The 20,618-nt window shown below is 36.7% G+C and overlaps 1 protein-coding gene across 2 annotated transcripts in view; it reads right to left on the bottom strand.

Moving 5' to 3' along the window:
* RELN (reelin) overlaps window positions 1–20,618 on the bottom strand; it is a 526,658-nt gene that overhangs the window by 186,240 nt on the left and 319,800 nt on the right. For both annotated transcript variants that reach the window (XM_049893075.1, XM_049893076.1), the window contains exon 11: window positions 16,462–16,607. In XM_049893075.1, coding sequence (XP_049749032.1) covers window positions 16,462–16,607 — 146 coding nt within the window. The remainder of the gene's footprint in view (window positions 1–16,461; window positions 16,608–20,618) is intronic.

Raw genomic sequence — 20,618 nt, 5'->3', positions numbered from 1 at the left:
TATTCATTTTTGACCTTTAAAGTCTAACATATTCATTTTTACTGTTCAATTAGTCTTTATCTCTCCTACTCTAACTTTTGGAAGATAAAAATACAGCAATTTTCCTAATAAACCCAAATATTTATAATCAAGCAGGATGGAGCTATGTTTACTGTGAAAAGAAAGAAGCAGAGAAAAATCTGAAAAGGCGAAGAATTGTTTTGTAAAAGTCCCAATCCATTGCCATTGAGTTGATTCTGACTCAGCAATGCTATATGACAGAGTAAAACTGCCCCAAAGGGTTTCCAAGGAACAGCTGGTGAATTTGAACTGCTGATCTACAGGTTAGCAGACAAACGCTTAACCACTGTGCCACCAGGGCTCCAATATTTTACCTTGCATTTATTAAAAATTCGGTAAGGGCCTGTTACAGCACAAGCTCATTCTTTCATGAGTTTGTATGTTCACATTGGCTCAACCTTGACAAAAAAGACAGTATCCTTGAGGGGTTTCCAGAACTCTATCAGCTATAGAGGAACCTCAGGGAAAGTCCTTCACCCACTCTGGACCTCAGAGTCCTGGTGATTTCCAGTTACAAAAATGCTATGATCTCTGGATTGTCCTGACATAATAATTACATGAAGTAAAATTATAACATAAATCTTTGAGGCCATCAATAGTTATTTGAGCAATACTCTTAGCCATATCTTGAATGGCACGGCAATAATTCCCCTCAAAGAGTGTTACTTCTCTGTGGTTTAATCTATGTTTTCCCCAAGGTAATGCAGTTCTTTGTGAACTACATTTGAAGAAATGCCTGCTTTGGGAAGAGAGTTCTCTACAGCAGAGCAATTATATTTACTTTTTGTTGATTAATCCTAAAAAAAAAAAAACTATTTTATTTATTATAAACAGAGTAGTATCTATTATTTATTATAAATAGAGTAAGGTGAAGTTTGAACAAAGAAAAAAGAAGTTTTCTAATCAATAAAATGCCTAAAGCAAGCATGTTCCTTAGATAGCCAGGTCACAATAATATTTAATTCATATTTCTAAAATAAGACCCTCCATTTTTTGTTTCATAAAATGATAAATATTTTTGAAATCAAAAATTGTTTAAAAAATTTCTTAGCTGGAAAGCTGAGGTCCTCCCTGTCAGCCATTTCAGACACTTTGAGAACAAACTTAATTGTTTTAATCAGCCCAAAATTTTAAGAATGACATATATTCTTTCAAGGGCAATTTGGCAGTAACTATCAAAATCACAATTACACACACATATATATATGTGTATGTGTGTGTATTTTTTCTTTTAGGAATTTATCTTTCAGAAATACTTTCACAAGTACACTAGAATGCTTATTCCAATATTGTTTGTCCATCAGTGAAGTTTGATTAGATAAACCATGGTACATCACCTTTTAGAAATAATGAAGATCTATATTTATTGACTAAAGAGATGTTCATAATACATCATGTGGTATAGTATGCAAAGTGTGATTCTAGTGGGTTTTGAGGGGGCTGGGGAATAGTCATGGAAAAATTTCTGAATGAATATATGTCAACATTTTAACTGTAAGGAATGGGACTAGTATGGAAGGGGAGCTTCTGATTTTAACTTCACACTTTTGTTTTGCAATAAGTAAATCAGTTTTAGAAAGAAAGAAGGAAAAAACAGTCATTCATTTTACGCCTTAGAGTTCAGAATAAAAATTTAAGTTATCCCATTATAGGTTGATGGAAATATAGAATCTGAACACAGGAAATAGAGGCTCTGTTTTAATCAGACTTTTCCCCTACAAAAGTGGTGGAACATTTCACATTTTCTATAAAAATTTACTTTATTATATTCCCCAGAATATATTAAATGACCTAAGTTGACAAACTAAGGCATGAACTAAGATATAAAGTCTGGCTATAAGATTCCGCATTTACCAAATTCATAAGGTCTTTATCTAACATGAATGCTCTGAGGTTGAGTAAGTTCATTACTTCCATTAGGTCTCTATTTAGGATGCATTCTCTGATATTTAATAAGGGATGTGCTACAGGTAAAGATCCTTCCACATTCATTTATATTCATGAGGTTTATCTCCAGTATGAGTTCTTTGATGTCTAGCAAGGTGTACACTTTGACTGATGGCTTCCCTACCTTCATTGCATTTATGAGTTTTTCCTCTAGCACGATATCACAGGTGAAGGTAAAGGATTAGCTCTATTCGAAGGCTTCCATGCATGCATTATACTTCAAACATTTTTCTCTTCAGTTTGTTCCCCTGTGCTTCACGCAAATTCAATTTTGTTTTAGGTTTTCATTATATGCATCATGTTTATTTACACTCTTGTTGGAATAACACTAATAAAGAATATTGGCTTCAGAATGATACAAAGCATCCAGCTTCCTCATCAATAAGAAAGAAATATAACCCAGACTGGAGGATTGTTGGGAGAAAATAATATATTCCCTGAGACATTACAGTTTTGATAAATGTTAGTTTCCTGGTCTCCCCTGTAAAACATAATGCTTATTTTTTTTTTTAAAGAAGTTTAAGTGGCAATTCAAATGAATGGTAAGTTATAATGACTGTTGGTATTTTTTTCATCCTTAAACTAACAGAACAATCTTGGATGAAAAAGTAATCTTTTAACAAGGGGCTGCTTGTGTTGTTGTTGTGTGCTATCAAGTTGATTTCGACTCATAGTGACCCTGTAAGAGTAGAGAACTGCCTCATAGGATTTCCAAGGAGCAGCTGGTGGATTCTAACTGCTGATCTTTTGGTTAACAACCTGAGTTCTTAACCACTTTTCCACCAGGGCTCCAAGGGTCTACTTGGCTGAAAGAAAACTATTTGTACTTAACCTGTGGGTCTTTTGCACTACTCAGGATTTTGGCTATGACCTATCTGGGCCACTACATTAATTATTTACGTGACTTAAATGGTCAGTGAGTTCTGCTTCAGTAATAATGACCATGCCTGTAAAAAACCCCCACATAGTACAATGTTAACTCAGTAGACTGGCAATCTACCTTCAATTCACTTACCCTGAATTACAAGCTTAAATGAAACCCCTCTCTAGCCTTATAAGCATTTTTGTGAAAAGTATTCTAAATCAGAGGTAACACAATTCTTCTGGGCAGAACAGAGAAAATAATTTGTGGGAAATAATGAGATGCTCAAGCTGTTCTGAAGAGTTCTAAATAAAATTTTAAGCCTTTGCTTTTTTAAAGCATCAACTTATATTGAAGAGGCTATAATTGAGATTGATCTTGCTCTATATGCAGTTTTGGTTTTCGCTGGTTATATGTAAAAGTCATTGGTACTAACTCCTTGGAACAAAGGAGCCGATATAAAGTCATATTATCTGAGTTTATGTTGCCTTTTCCTTGGCTTTATTCCACTGGATAGCATTAAATGTTAAGAAAGACACTTCAAGTAAGTTTTAAGTGTGACCCTCTTTGCAAGCAATGCCATTAAAATATGTAACTAATACTCTGAATTTTAGCCTCTTTATAGAAAACCATGTATCGGAGGCTGTCAGTCCTAACAACCAAACCATTATTCTCAGATTTTTTAAAATATATTATCTTAGATGGGCTGTTTTTAAATGTATTTCTTGAAAGAGCTTCTTCAGAGCAAAGCTGTAAACCAGTTATCTTATGAGGGTATGGATGGTGGTGGAACAGGACTGTTAGCATTGGACTTGGAAAGAAGCAGAAATAGGTTGAGAGTGAGAAGTTCAGAAACTATTATTTCTTGTTTTTTTTTTTTTTGTACTTTAGATGAAGGTTTACAGAAGGAAGTAGTTTCTCATCAAACAGTACACACATTGTTCTGTGACACTGGCTGACAACCCCATGACATGTCAACACTCTCCCTTCTCAACCCTGGGTTCCCTATTACCAGCTTTCCTGTTCTCTCCTGCCTTCCAATCCCTGCCCCAGCCTGGTGTGACCCTTTAGTCTTGTTTTGTTCCATGGGCCTGTTCAATTGTTAGCCGAAGGGTGAACCTCAGGAGTGACCTCATTACTGAGCTGAAAGGGTGTCCAGGGGCCATACTCTCAGGGTTTCTCCAGTCTGTCAGGCCAGCAAGTCTGGTCTTCCTTTTTGAGTTAGAATTTTGTTCTACATTTTTCTTCAGCTCTGTCTGGACCCTCTATTGTGATCCCTGTTAGAGAAATCAGTGGTGGTAGCCGGGTACTGCCTAGTTGTACTGGACTCATTCTGGTGGAGGCTGTGGTAGATATGGTCCACCAGTCCTTTGGACTAATCTTTCCCTTGTATCTTTAGCTTTCTTCATTCTTCCTTGCTCCTGAAGGGGTGAGACCAGTGGAGTATCCTAGATGGCTGCTCACAGGCTTTTACGACCCCAGACGCTACTCACCAAAGTAGAATGTAGAATATTTTCTTTATAAACTATGTTATGCCAGTTGAGCTAGTTGTTCCCCGACATCATGGTTCCCACAGCCCTCAGTCCAGCAATTCGATCCCTCAGGGAGTTTGGATGTTGTCTATGGAGGTACCATAACCTTGCCTTGTACAGGTTGTGAGGCTTCCCCAGCACTGTGTACTGTCTTAGTCTTCACCAAAGTTTCCACTCATCTATTGTCTAGTAAGTGTTTTCCCATCCCTACCCCCTCGTAACCATCAAAGATTGTTTCTTTTTGTATGTAAACCTTTTCATGAGTTTTTACAGTAGTGGTCTCATACAATATTTGTCCTTTTGTGATTGCCCTATTTCATTCAGCATAATGCCCTCCAGATTCATCCATGTTATGAGATGAGATGCTTCACAGATTCATCGCTGTTCTTTATCATTGTGTAATACTCCATTGCGTGTATGTGCCACCGTTTGTTTATCTGTTCATCTGTTGACGGACATCTAGGTTGTTTCCATCTTTTTGCTATTGTGAACAATGCTGCAATGAACATAGGTGTGCATATGTCATTCATGTGACGAATCTTATGTCTTTAGGATATACGCCTAGGAGTGGGATTGCTGGGTCAAAAGGTATTCCTATTTCTAGCTTTCTAAGGAAGTGCCATTTCATTTTCCAAAATGGTCTTATCATTTTGCATTCCCACCAGCAAGAAAACTACTATTTCTAACCATTAAAAAAATCAGCAAGGCCAAAGAAGGGAAAGGAAATTTGATTCCAGGATAAGTCCTGTTTACCCTCTGCCATCTTTTCTGGGTCTTGCTGGTGTGTTGGAATTCTGGTACTCTTACAAATGTAAGAAATATCTGCCACTAGTTCCTCTTTAGTTTTTTTAATTATAGAAGGAATCTCTGTAGAAGTGATGATTGTGGTCTAGGAGGGGACGCTTGAATAATTCATTCTAGGGAAATAGAGTTGGAAATATTTTTGAGTGTTTTACAAATGTATTCTATTTAATTGTTATCTATTATGACAGCAATATGCTCATTATTGAAAACTTTGAAAATAAAAAGAATGGAAGAAAAAAAACACCCATAACCACATTACCCTAAAGACAAGCACAATTAATATTTTAGAATATTAATTTCTAATATCTTTATGTGTATATTTTTAGATAGTTGTGAACATATTGCATATATGATATTCTATCTTGCCTTTTTTCTATATTAGTAATGTACTGGTTTCTCAGGTTATTATAAGCTCTCTATAAACAGGCTACATAATATTTTATTATGTGTAATATTCAGGCATTTTTCTACTGATGGGTTTCAAAACGCACAAGTAATTATACTATTTAGCACCCATCACAGGTCTAAGGAATTAAATTCACAGTTCCTTAATTCCTCAGTTTCTGGATGTGTTCTGTAGATAACCCTAGGCTATGTTTCTTGAGATGTCAGAGTTCTGTACTTTCCTGCACATAAACTCCTAGGTATTCAGGACTTCCATGCATTCAGTTCTAATCATGTGGGCTACTGAGGAAGGAGTATGAAAAATAAAAATGCGTTGAAGAAGTGGGCATCTGAACATTTAGGTGCCAACGACCTACTCTGATACCTTCCACAAATAATCCTATCACTAGCTAATGTTGTGTCAAGTTGTCAGGAATTAAGTCACTTGGAAGGACTCAGGTTTCATTCTTTTTCTTTTTTTTTTTTTCCTGTGACTTCAATAAGGAAGGTCTATGCAGGTAGGGGACAGTCACTGTATTCTGGATGGCTGCATGGACAACTGGTTTGGGGGCCCATTAGCCAAATCAAACAAGCATGGATGTGCAAGAGCTGAAATGGTGTGTAAATGTGCTGTAGATTAAAGAAAGGTTTAGAATTTCTATGAAGGAGTTCCAGAACAATTTTATCATACCTATGGCACTAGTTTTTTTTTTTTATTCATAGAGGAGCCCTGGTGGAGCAGTTGTTAGGAGCAGTGGTTAAGTGCTCGGCTACTAACCAAAAGGTCAGCAGTTGGAATTCACCAGCCACTCTTTGGAAACCCTACGAAGCAGTTCTACTCTATGTTACAGGGTCGGTATGAGTTGGAATTGACTTGATGGCAATGTTTTTTTTATTTTTTATTCATATAAAGGAGTCTCTGGTGGTGCAAAGGATTAACACCAGTTAACCAAAATGTTGGAGGCTTGAGTCCAACCAGAGGCATCTTGTAAGAAAGGTCGGCAATGTATTTCTGAAAAATCAGCCATTGAAAACCTTGTGGAGCATAGGTGCATGCTGACACACATGGGGTTGCAATGAGTCAGACTCAACTCAAGGGCAACCGGTTTTGGTTAAATCATGTAGTGCTTTTTTTTTTTTACCATTAAAAAATAGTATTTATATTTTTAAATATAAAAACAATTTGCTTAAAAAATAGCAATACTAACCCCCAGGTCAACAGAAAACCAGAATAAAAAATAATATACGTCTTTTTTTAACTGTTTTAAAAGTTAACTAAGATCTATATCCTCACGCCATACAAGCTAAGGACTCTGGCAGTATCATACTTTCTTATTCTGCCTCCTCTCTTCTTGCCAACTGTCATCTGTACCTCCCATGTTGAGGTCATCTGGGTTTTATTTCCAAATTAAAAAAAAATTTTTTTTTAATAAGAAACTTATTTAAACTCTAAGTTAAACTTTTTTTTAACCTGATCATCACTCTTTCTTGAATCTCATGTCTTCCTCTGAGATTCATTTCCAGGAATACATTTTCCAGTAATTCTTTCAGAGAGGGTTCAGAAGTGGTAAACTTTGTGAACCCTAGTGTATCTGAACAGGTGTTCATTTTTTCCTAACCCTTGACTGACATTTGGCTGGAGAAAGAATTTTATGTTCCAAATAATTTCCTTTCAGAAAATTAAGATAACTGTTTCATTTTTTAACTTATGCTTAGTGCTACCAAGGGAAGTACAATGAATCTCAACTAGAAACTTTTAGTATTTGCTCTCTCATCAGTGTTTTGAAGTTTCTCCCTGATGGTCTAGGAGTGGGTATTTTACCATTCATCTAGCCCAACATTTTCTTTTGTAAGAATTATATCTTTTTGCTCTTCTTTATTTTTTTTCAATCTTGGAAAATTTTCTTCAATTATTTCTTTGAATATTTCATTCCTTGCATTCCATCTGACTCTCCTTCTGGAATTCCTATTATTTTTAATTTTAATAGTGCCAATTTTTTTTCCCTCATATTTTACACATCTTTTTCTTATATCTAATGACCTTATGTTTCTGAAAGGTCTCAAGATGCAAATTCCTTGCTCACTAATTTGTTCTTCAGCTACACCTATACTGAAATTCAGGGGAAAAAGTCTATTAAATTTGTTTTAATAGCCATTTATTTTTCATCTCCCACATCTATAATTCATGATTTTTTTTTTCCCCATAAAAACCTGTTCTAGTTTCACAAGTGCAGTATATTCTCTTTTTCCTTTGAGGATATTGATTATACGTCTTATAAAATCTCTGTTTTTCTATTATTTCTGTTTTTCTAGTCCTTAGTTCTTTAATGATTCTTTTTTATACGGCTGATTTTCCTTAGATTTGGTGATTCTAGATTATTTGCTTAAATTTGTATTTGCTATTCTACCTTGTTAGGTGCCCTTGAGTAGATTTTTGACTCATAGTGACCCCATGTGACAGAGAAGAACTGCCCCAGAGGATTTTCTTGGCTGTAATCTTTACAGAAGCAGATCAGCAGGTCTTTCTCCCGAAGAGCCACTGGACAGGTTTAAACTTCCAACCTTTCAGTTAGTAGCCAAATGATTAACTGTTAGTGCCACCAGGGCTCCTTAATCTATCTTAGTTTTACTGTAGAAGTGCAGATGTGCTCTTGGTTGGGACTTCCATGCGGGTTCTTCATTCCTCTTGATGTCCTGCTTTTTCAGTCCAAGTATCCACATTCATTGCTTTTTTGGGGGGCAAAAACCCCTGCTTGGGAGTTGAAGTAGAGACTCATCCACTTAGTGTGCCTGCCATGGTACTCCAGAACCCCATCCTGACTCCTGTGTCCAGCATCTATAACCTGGAACAGTGTGAAGTGGCCTTCTGTAGTGTCTTCTTCAACATGTGCTTTGGGCTTTAAGTTTCTTCTTTCCATCAAATCCCATCTTCTCATTTTTTTTTTTTTTTTGCAGTCTTTCATAATTTCTGATCCAACTAAGGTGCATGTTCTTGTTTTGTGGTGCCATTGTAGATTCATTTGCTCATTATCTGTAATTGTCAGGGATTTGGAACAAGTGGGAGAGACTGGAACATGCGTTCTTGATTCTGTCTTCTAATATTCTTTACATTTTTGGAATTTCTGCTTAGTATGAATACTTTGCTGACAGCAATCAAACAAATTTTTTAAAAGGTATTTGAATAATAAAGACATAAAATGTTTACATCTGGGATGAAAGATGAGCATACAAATTCGATATTACAGAAATGTGTTTTTCTACAAAGCATCTTCCTTCCTCAAGGCAGCCTAAACTAGGTGAGATATGGTAGTTGCTAATTAAATGATGTGTTTGTAAAATTAAGCCAAAGTTCAGAGAGACTCACATAAATTATCAGTGTATATATTAAAGTTTCTTGCTGAAGTAACACATGTGTCTTCTTCAGGAAAAAGAAAACACTTAAAAATCCCGCTTTAAAAAATAAACCTATCTTTTGGATTTGAGACAGCTTAAGGATGTGAGAGGCTAAATAGCTCTTGCATCTTTGTGATTTAAGATCAAATACTTTGGCTCAAATGGTAGGAAAACAGGGATATTTGTGAAAGTGGTTTCTAAAAAAAGTCATAATGACCTAGTGGCTTTCTTATCATTCTCTTTTTTTTATTATTCCGCAAACAGCCATTCATATAAATGTTTTGAAAACACTATTAGAGAGGACTACATATTCCTTTTATTCTCATATTTTTTATGGGAGGAAAACATAGCTAAAAGAGATGAAAGTCTTATATCTGTATTTATAATTTTTAAGGATGTGAGAGGCTAAATAGCTCTTGCATCTTTGTGATTTAAGATCAAATACTTTGGCTCAAATGGTAGGAAAACAGGGATATTTGTGAAAGTGGTTTCTAAAAAAAGTCATAATGACCTAGTGGCTTTCTTATCATTCTCTTTTTTTTATTATTCCGCAAACAGCCATTCATATAAATGTTTTGAAAACACTATTAGAGAGGACTACATATTCCTTTTATTCTCATATTTTTTATGGGAGGAAAACATAGCTAAAAGAGATGAAAGTCTTATATCTGTATTTATAATTTAAATTTATAATTAAATTATAATCTAAAAAATCGACCTCAAAGCTGTAGAATTCAATCAATGCAACAGGTCACTCTTGAACAGAATGAGGATTTAATGTCTATGCTTTTTATCTAGTTTAGGAGGTAAGCTTACAGTGATAAATTATCTGTGTGGGTGGTGATGGCTGAAAAGAATGAGACAAGTATTCAGTAAACTTGGCTGAGAAAACAGAACCCAACAAGAATTTCGCCATCAGAATTCTTAATTGATTATTCTTTGTCAGCTTTTATCCTGGGTAAAAATGCTTCACATTAATGTGATTTTGTGATGTAATTTTGTTATGAAGTCATTATTAAAAATTATTATAACAGTATTTTTTCCTAGATCAAGAAAGCATCATTTGACACACACACACAGCACTGTGCATTAACCCAGCATTCTGACCATCAACATAAGCACAGAAATACTAGGTCCTCTTGTTATCTTTTTATAACTTTACAACATAATGCCAGCTTCATAGCTGGTCCACCAGATGAGACAAAGAGTGAAGTAATTCTGGGTAAGATGGTCTGAGATCCTAGGAGCAAAAGCTGTCAATAAACCTAAGGTGTTGCTGCCAGAATAACTGAACCACTTTTAGAACTCAGATGAATCAACTGTGAACCAATTACAGTGGCACAGGTGCTTTTGTCAAGCACATTACTGTGTTACTGGAAGAAAAACTGATGACAATGCCATAGCCTGAAAGTAAGAGCTTCTTAACTGTGACCAAAACCTTGATAAATCCTCAGTCTTCAGAAACGTCCAAAGAGCTTAACTGAAACCACCTGAGTCATTTAGTGAACAGAATTTACTCTGTGGTTTCTCTGTGTCTGTACTGACTTTAGTTCCTTTTCCAGTCATAAATGCTTTTTTAAAATTTTCTTTCGTCTTGGAAGATGATTAATTGAGTTGTAGGTACAAATTCTCTTGTATCATTAGTGCTCTGTGAATACTGAATGTCTAATCCGTTAGTTGGAATTTTTTTGCCACTTATGCCTCTGGACTAGTACATTAATTTTCTAAAGTATGTTTGATTGCTTTTAATGTCAAATAAATTCTCTAGCCACCTTAACTCATGAAGTGGTTTTCCATGTTTTCGTACAAAATCTCCACTAGTGTTATTAACAGACAGCTGGATGTATCATAAATATTCCCAGTAAGGCATTTCTTTATGCTTTTACAGAAAGGATTTGACAATACAAGAAGTTAAAAAAAGAATTCTTAGAGACAGAATACCTGGGTATGAAGGTCATACGTAAAAATTAATTTTATCTGCCTTCCCCCCCAAAAAAGAATATGAGTAACTGCATTAAAAACTCTGAGTTTTATTGGAGAGATAGAGATAGAATGAGATAGATTGGGATTTATGTGTGTAACAGAAAGTACTACTGGAGATTAAATTTGTGCTTTCTATCCCTGTTTTAGGAAACCCTGGTGGCATAGGGGTTAAGGGCTATGGCTGCTAACCAAAAGCTTGGCAGTTCCAATCAACCAGGGGCTCCTTGGAAACTCTATGGGGCAGTTCAACTCTGTTCTGTAGGGTTGCTATGAGTTGGAATTGACTCGACAGCAACGGGTTTGGTTTTTTTTTTTTTTTAATCCTTGCTTTGTAGGACAGGGGCTGAGTATCAATGGGGTATTGTTTGAATTTCCTGAGGATATGGATCTCACTGAAGTGGATGACACATCACTGATATATGGATAGATTCACTTGGAGAAATCAAGGAGTGGGGGTGATCAAGCCTCTTGTCCTTCAAAGATGGGGGCTCCCTCCTAGGCAGTGAGACTCCCTGTCGGATTGACCATATCAAGGGTCAGAAACATAGAACTGATAAAATGGTTATGAGTCTTCCATCTCAGGGAGGTGGACAAGCAGATTTCTGTGAGTCATCAAAGTTTTAGACTCCTTAGACTTTTTTTGGTCCATGTTGTTGTTGTTAGGTGCCTTCAAGTCAGCTCTGACTCATAGCGACCCTGTGTACCACAGAATGAAACACTACCGGGTCCTGTTCCATCCTCACAGTCCTTGCTATGTTGGGGCCCATTGTTGCAGCCGCTGTGTCAATCCATCTTATTGAGGGTATTCCTCTTTCTCGCTGACTCTCTACCAAGAATGATGTCCTTCTCCAGGGAGTGGTGCCTCCTGATAACATGTCCAAAGTACATTAGAGGAAGTCTTGTCATCCTTGCTTCTAAGAACATTCTGGCTGTACCTCTTCCGAAACAGATTTGTTCATTCTTCTGGCAGTCCATGGTATATTCAATATTCTTCTTTAACACCATAAAGGCATCAATTCTTTGGTCTTCCTTATTCATTGCCCAGCTTTTGCATGCATATGAGGCAATTGAAAATATGATGACTTGGGTCAGGCACACCTTAGTCCTCAAAGTGACATTTTTGCTTTTTAACACTTTAAAGGGGTCTTTTGCAGCTGATTTGCCCAATGCAATAAGCTGTTTGATTTCTTGACTGCTGCATCCATGCGTGTTGATTGTAGATCCAAGTAAAGTGAAATCCTTGACAACCTCAATATCTTCTGTTTATCATGATGTTGCTTATTCGTCCACTTGTAAGGGTTTTTGTTTTATGTTGATGTGCAATCCATACTGAAGGCTGTAGTCTTTGATCTTCATCAGTAAGTGCTTCAAGTCCTCTTTCCTTTTGGCAAGCAAGGTTGTGTCATCTGCATAACACATGTTGTTAACGAGTCTTCCTCCAATCCTAATGCCCCGTTCTTCGTAGAGTCTAGCTTCTTGGATTATTTGCTTAGCATACAGATTGAATGAATATAGTAAAAGGATACAACCCTGATGCACAACTTTCCTGACTTTAAACTATGCAGTAGCCTCTTGTTCTGTTCGAATTGCTGCCTCTTGGTCTAGGCACAGGTTCCTCATGAGCACAATCAAGTGCTCTGGAATTCTAATTCTTTGCAATGTTATTCATAATTTGTTATGGTCCACGCAGTTGAATGCCTTTGTATAGTCAATAAAACACAGGTAAACATCTTCCTAGTATTCTCTGCTTTAAGCCAAGATCCATCTGACATCAGCAATGATATCCCTCATTCTACACCCTCTTCTGAACCTGGCTTGAACTTCTGGCAGTTTCCTGCCAATGTACTGCTGCAACCGCTTCTGAATGATCTTCAGCAAAATTTTACTTGTGTGTGATATTAATAATGTTGCTCAATAATTTCTGCATTCTGTTGGATCACTTTTTTTTAAAATGGGCACAAATATGGATCTCTTCCAGTTGGTTGGTCAGGTAACTATCTTCCAAACTTCCTGACACAGATGAGTGAGCACCTCAAGCGCTGCATCCGTTTGTTGCAACATCTCATTTGGTACTGTGTCAATTCCTGGAGGCTTGCTTTTCCCCATTTCCTCCAGCACAGCTTGGACTTCGTCCTCTAGTACCATTGGTTCTTGATCATATGCTACCCCCTGAAATGGGTGAACATCAACCAATTCTAGGTGCAGTGACTGTGTGTATTCCTTCCATCTTCTTTTGATGCTTCCTGCATCATTTAGTATTTTCCCACAGGATCCTTCAGTATTGCACCTCGAGGCTTGACTTTTTTCTTCAGTTCTTTCGGCTTGAAAAATGCCGAGTGTATTCTTTCCTTTTGGTTTTCTACCTCCAGGTCTTTGCACATTGCATTATAATACTTTACTTTGTCTTCTCGAGCGACCCTTTGAAATCTTTTGTTCAGCAATTTGACTTCATCATTTCTTCCTTTCACTTTAGCGACTCGTCGTTCAAGAGCAAGTTTCAGAGTCTCTTCTGACATCCATTTTGGTCCTTCCTTCCTTCCTTCCTTCCTTCCTTCCTTCCTTCCTTCCTTCCTTCCTTCCTTCCTTCCTTCCTTCCTTCCTTCCTTCCTTCCTTCCTTCCTTCCTTCCTTCCTTCCTTCCTTCCTTCCTTCCTTCCTTCCTTCCTTCCTTCCTTCCTTCCTTCCTTCCTTCCTTCCTTCCTTCCTTCCTTCCTTCCTTCCTTCCTTCCTTCCTTCCTTTCCTTTTTAATCACCTCTTGCTTTCTTCATGTATGATGTCCTTGATGTTGTTCTACAACTCAGCTGGTCTTTGGTCATTAGTGTCCAATGTGTCAAATCTATTCCTGAAATAGTCTCTAAATTCAGGTGGGATATACTCAAGATTGTATTTTGGCTCTCATGGACTTGTTCTAATTTTCTTCAACCTCAAGTTGAACTTGCTTATAAGCAGTTGATGGTGTGTTCTGCAGTTGGCCCCTGGCCTTGTTCTGACGGACGATATTGAGCTTCTCCATCGTCTCTTTCCACAGATGCAGTCAATTTGATTCCTGTGTTTTTCATCTGGTGAGCTCTACAAGTATAATCGCCGTTTACATTGTTGAAAAAAAGTATTTGCAATGAATAAGTCATTGGTCTTGCAAATTCTATCATGCAATCTCTGGCACTGTTTCCATGGCTAAGGCTATATTTTCCAACTACTGATCCTTCTTCATTTCCAACTTTCACATTCCAATCACCAGTAATTATCAATTCATCTTGATTCATGTTTGATCAACTTCAGACTGCAGAAGTTGGTAAAAATCTTACATTTCCTCATCTTTGGCATTAGTGGTTTGTGCGTAAACTTGAATAATATTGTATTAACTGGTCTTCCTTATAGGCATATAGATATTAGCCTATGGATGACAGTGTTGTACTTTAGGATATTCTTGAAATGTCCTTTTTGATGATGAATGTCACGCCATTCCTCTTCAATTTTTCATTTCTGGCATAGTAGACCGTATAATTGTTCAATTCTAAATGGTCAATACTAGTCCATTTCAGCTCACTAATGCCTAGGATATCAATCTTTATGAGTTCTATTTCACTTTTGACGACTTCCAATTTTCTCAGATTCATACTTCGTATATTCCTTGTTCCAATTATTAATGGATGTTTGTAGCTGTTCTCATTTTGAGTTGTGCTACATCAGCAAATGAAGGTGCCAAAAGCTTGACTTCATCCATATCATTAAGGTCAGCTCTACTTTGAGGAGGCAGCTTTTCCCCAGTTGTATTTTGAGTGTCTTCCAACCTGAGAGGCTCATCTTCTGGCACTATACCAGACATTGCTCCACTGCTATTCATGTTTTTCACTTGTCACCTTTTTTCAGAAGTAGACTGCCGATTTCTCTTCCTAGTCTGCCTTAGTCTGGAAGCTCTGGTGAAACCTGTCTACATCGATGACTCTGCCGGTGTTTGAAAGACCAGTGGCATAGCTTCTAGCATCACAGCAACACGCAAGCCACCACAGTACGACAAACTGACAGATGTGTGGGGGTCTGGGAGGGAAGTGTAATGAGCCCTTGTGTATTCGAAAGGTTATAAGGGAAGCAGGCTGACTCTTGCGGAGATCCTGGGGGCTACAAGGAGAAGCAGTGGTTTCTGGTCCCTAAAGAAGACACCTGAGACACAATGAACATGGAGCCTAAAGGCTGACAAGTACCTTTGAGGAGAAGGACTTTGTGGACTGATGGCCCTGAACATTTGGTGCAAGGCCTGGAGTAGTCAATGGTGGGCCCTGAGGGGCTGTTGTTACACAGAACATCAATCTCTTTCATAAGCTTATTTTGGCCTCTGCCAGAGGCTGGGCCTGAGAGATATCCCTGAGGCAGGGAAGAGCAGAACTGGGTCAGCTGAGGTAGAAATCTAGCATTCAATGGTGACAGTCCAATGTGACAGCAAAGCATCACAGCAAAGTGGTGGCCCTGACAAATGGTCAGATGTCCCTCTTTAGGAGGAAAGGTGGGGTGGGAGGGGGGCAAAAGAGGAATATTGGCCTTCTTGCTACTTACGCATGTAATCAATGCAGTTTTATTTAATTCATTGAGATTGAGAGACATGACTTTTTATATCTCAAACTGTGTTCTGGAAAAGTTTCTCATAGTTGATAGTTAAGTTATTGCTATCTCATATTCATTATGAAATTATATTTTATGCTAATTTCATTCATGCTTATCAGATTATTAGAAAACATTCACAAATAATAAGGGCCTAGTGTTCTGATCACATCTAATTATTGCCAAAAAAAAAAAGCCAAGTGATAACCAAGAAATTTCTAGATTTTCCTTTCAACTTATACTCATGAATTTTGATTCTCTGAACCTATTAATTTTGTCAGCTTAAACTTCCAAAAGTGCTGCTCAATTAGAGGGCGATATCTGAGACAAAGGACCCAGGAGAAGGAACAAAGATCAATACAGCCAGAAAACACCACCATCAAACCATTCTCACCATTCAGGTCTCCTGTACTTCCACCTCAGTCCCAAATTCTTCTTTTATAAATCTCTCAAAGATAATATTTATCCCCAAAGTAATTTTTATACATTTCACCAAATATCAGGCAGTAGCATCTATAAATTTCAGACACTATGAAGACAAGTGAAAGTCTCAATATAATGGCAGAGAGATTTTGGATTCCACAAATATTGAAAAACAAAACAAAACAGACTCTCTTTCAGTAAATGTTGAATAAACTAGGTCGAGATATAAGTGATTCAACTGAAATTTAGGTTTTGTAATCACGAATATTTAATACTCATTAAAACAGTTGATTACTTAGGAAAGAATAAATGTTCTTTACTAGTTTAGGGTAAGTATACTCCTTTTAAGCTTCTCCATAATAAGAATTATGACTGTCAATATAAGGATGCTTTTGTTATTTGGCAATGTGCATTTGAAACATGCCCAGTGGCATAAATGTAAGTGTATACACAGCATGGGAGATAACAATTACTTACCCTGTAGGCTGGCTCTCAAATTCTTCTGACCATTGCTCTTGAATATCCTCAGTAGAAAGATCTACATCCCGGGTGGTGGCAAAATTGAACTCACTGCCTTCATTTCCATGGAAATAAATGGAGTTCCCATCTGACTGACAGCTATGCTGTAGATAAAAAGAGAGCATGGGGTGGCTGTTGAATTGGTTTTGTAGCTGTATCTGTCTTACTCACGTATAATTAGAGTTTGTAGAAAAGTCATTATATTATTCCTTCTACGATGGACTCTCAAATCAAAAGAGCTGGTTACCTCTTTTTTGCCTTGTTTAATTCAATTACAATTTCTTTCTAACTTATTAAGTTATCACAAAAAAGGAGCCAAGAGGGCATTTGAGATTTGCCATCTCAGCCTTCAGTATGAAATAAGAATATTTTAATTGGAATAATTTCCCATCTTTACCACAGTCCTTGTTGTGGGAATTAAATGTGATAATGACTTGACATATATTTTCAATACTGTGGTCATAAGCTAAATCACAATGACCTTTTCAATATTCCATATATTTCTGGTTTGCCATTCAAGCCCTTCAAATTTGTCTGTAAGTGGGGTATGAGTAGAATAGTCAGTTAATCAAAACATGAAACACAGAAAAGGTCAAAGTAATCTTGGATATGGTCTCATATTCTCTGCTTGCTTTTCAGTAAAAATTTCTGAACAGAGCTAAAAAGTGCATGCTATTCCAATGAAGAGCTGGAAAATCACAAACTCTGTTATTCTCCAAAAGAACACTAAGCTTGGAAAGAATTAAAGAAATAATTTCTTGTGATACTTTAACCCGTTTTTCAGCTTAGAATTTCTGAATCTTAGATAAATTAATAATCAAAGGCAAGATCAAACTCTAGAGCTGAATAAACTGAGTAAACTGAGTATTTACTTTAAAAAATTGCTATGAGCTTGTATTAATTATTTTTGTAACAAGTTATATGTAGAGAAATGCTAATAAATGAAAGATCAAACCTTCTTTTAAGTTTTATATATTCTTAAAATGAAATATAAATAACAATTAGACAGACAGTATCAGCTTGGCCTGGTGACTGAAGTTCTATAGCACAGGGACCATATCCACTTTGCTCCCTGTTGTATCCTAGGTCTTACCACAGTGCCTAGCATATAATACCAAAAAACCCTGTTGCTGTCAAGTTGATTCTGACTCACAGCGACCCTATAGGACAGAGTAGAACTGCCCCATAGATTTTCCAAGGAGCAGGTGGTGAATCTGAACTGCCAGCTTTTTGGTTAGCAGCTGAATGCTTAACCATTGTGCCACCAGGGCTCCTAGAATATAATAGGTGTTCAAAAACATTTGCTACTAGTTGAACAAATGACATGGTTCCAATGTTTCTGGTAATCAATCTTTTACCAAGAACTTACTATGTGCAAGGAATATGGAAGATACTGGAGGGAAAATATTTATAATAAAGTATAATATTTCATAATCTTTGCTCTCAAAAACTCTTGGTCTGGCTGAGATATGTCAAAGATAAGTCCCAATACAAAACAGCATACGGTAAGTGCCAGTGAGTGAGCGAGAGTGGGAATCACTGTGCCCAGGGCAGGTCTAGATGAGCAGTCCTCATGGAAGAGCAAGTCTTCAACTTGCCTTAAAGAGTGGAGAGAAATCCAAGTTGGATGACAAATGTGAATAAATCGCCAAAGTGAGAAAGGGCATAGTGTTCCTGTAGGAAATGAGTAGGTACAATTTTGAGAGTAGACTGGAACTCATCTGTAAAGGATCTTAAATGGTAACCTAAGGGATCTAGATACTATTGTGTTGGCACTGGTGTTCTAAAACCAGCTAGTGATGTATGCAAAGAAATGTTTCACAACAGTTAAACTGGTTGTAGCTGAAAAAATCAAATGGGAAGAAATGAGACTCTTTACTAGATTGAAAGAGTAAGTGAAGCTTCCAGAAGCTCCCAGAAGTTCAAGAGAGTAAGAGCATATGATCTTGGGGGAATAATTTCACCCCACTAAGACATAAGGCATATCCACTGGGTCCTGTCATCACTTTTGATATTACCATAGTAATGAAGCATGCATCAACTGCCTGAGAATCTTCTTTACACTGCAATAAATACAGATTATGATGCCAAACTGAAATCATTGTAACTGATCTTTAACCCACGCATATTGATAAAAAAGCTAGGATTCAGTAAAGTTAACAGTAAGTAGAAACTGACAGATGATGACAAACCCAAGGATCCTTTACATGTTAACCAGAATAACAAAGATGACTTTCCTAATAATAAACCCGCTGAACTCTAAATAAAAGCCTTCACAATCATCTTGACATCCTGGAATCCTGATCACCTGTGGGCTATGTTTACCTGACTTTAAGTAAATGCAAGGACACATTAAGCCATTGTCCAAGGAAATGGTTTACATGAAATACCTATACATGTGAAAAGAGGACAATTTAAATTAAAATTTTAAAAGATATATCTGAGTAATAAAAAGAATGAATCATTTAACATAAAATCTTGGTCATATCTGGCCAAACAGCAATTTAGTTATTTCAATTTTGGCTCCATTTACCTTATAATTACTTGCTGATATTTTAAGACTTGACATCATACATTTTTTTTTTTTTTTGCTTTCAAATATTTATATTATTAATGTAATTTTGGATGCATTTTCATTTGGTTGAGATATAAAATTTATCTACAAAAACCAAATCATTAGAAAACTAGATATAATATTGTTAGACTGGTCTCACAAAATTAAAATGAATTGGTATGGTATAGTTGAAAACTGAAGTATATTTTAAAGAAATTTCCTTAGTTATTTTGGTGTTATCAAACATTAGGTTGGAGACCATTTGTGATTGTATGATTACTGAAAATTAGCTATCATACTCGTACTGGTAGGGTCTAGAAACTAGTAGGATCTGTGTTTGGGAAGTGTCCATGAAGGATAGAATGGTGTAGTTTTCTGCATATTATAATTATTTCTATAGAGAATGAGCTGTTCTTTACCAATATTAAGTAAAAGAACAAAACTCAATACCAAAGCTAAATTCAATCAGGGCACAGGATAATAACAGTCAGTGTTAGCCTTTGTACTGAAAACATCTTAATCCTGTCTTTCAACTTTAAAGGAAGATCCACTGATAGCTTTCTTTAGCTCTATTCTCCTTTCCCAAATGAGCCCTTCATTTCTCTTTCTTGCCTTATTGCTCTGGCTAGCACTTCCAGTACAATACTAAATGAGAGTGGTGATAACGGGCATTCTTGTTTTGTTTTTGTTCTCAAGGGGAATGCTTTCAATCTCTCTCCATTGAAAATAATGTTGGCTGTTGGTTTTGCATATATGCCCTTAATTATGCTGAGGAATTTCCATTCTATCCTTATTTTGCTGAGAGTTCTTATGAGGAAAGGTGCTGGACTTTATCAAATGCCTTTTCAGCATTATTGAGATGATCTTATGATTCTTTTCCTTTAAGTTTCATTTTAGACTTAACCAATGACATACACTTTATACTTCTAAGTACTAATAGATTTCCAATTTTTAAAAATTTCTTACAGTCCTTACTTATTTCTATTTGTCCACCAAAAATATTTTCCTACTTTGTTGCTGAATGGATTTCCTTAACTTGACAATCAGAACACAGTGTAACCAAATGACAAGAATTTGCCATTCAGAAAAGCATCAACAGGAAACATCAGTGCAAATTCCTCAGTATAGCAAGTCCTTGGCCACAATTCAGGATAGCATTTTTCTAGGGTTGCTCCCTATATTCTGCTGAAAATGTTAATGACTTCACCTCTGTACTTGTAAAAGTATTTGCAGTTGCCTCCACCATTGTTTAATCAGGTTTTCATTAAAGGTGAACATTGATGCACCTCTTAATATCATCTCCCTGGGGTCTAATGGCCCCGATGATTCCTCCAGGCATCTGTAGTCTTACAATTTATTTTTTGATGATATCCCTTTTGTTGGAATGAGGATATTGGGCATTTGGGCAATACCAGCTTGCAGAGAGCTGGTGGCAGATGGAATGAAATCTGTCTGGTATGCCTTCCCCTCCACATGAGCAGAGCACCATCCATTTCCTCCATTAAGGAGTTGTCACTCAGCCCACCCAGCTGGAAGACCATTTTTGATAGCCAAGGTGGCT

The sequence above is a fragment of the Elephas maximus genome, chromosome 8 (assembly GCF_024166365.1).
Source record: "Elephas maximus indicus isolate mEleMax1 chromosome 8, mEleMax1 primary haplotype, whole genome shotgun sequence".
Lineage (NCBI taxonomy): Eukaryota > Metazoa > Chordata > Mammalia > Proboscidea > Elephantidae > Elephas > Elephas maximus.
Note: the sequence above shows the minus strand (reverse complement) of the source record. Positions and strands in the feature narration are given on the sequence as shown.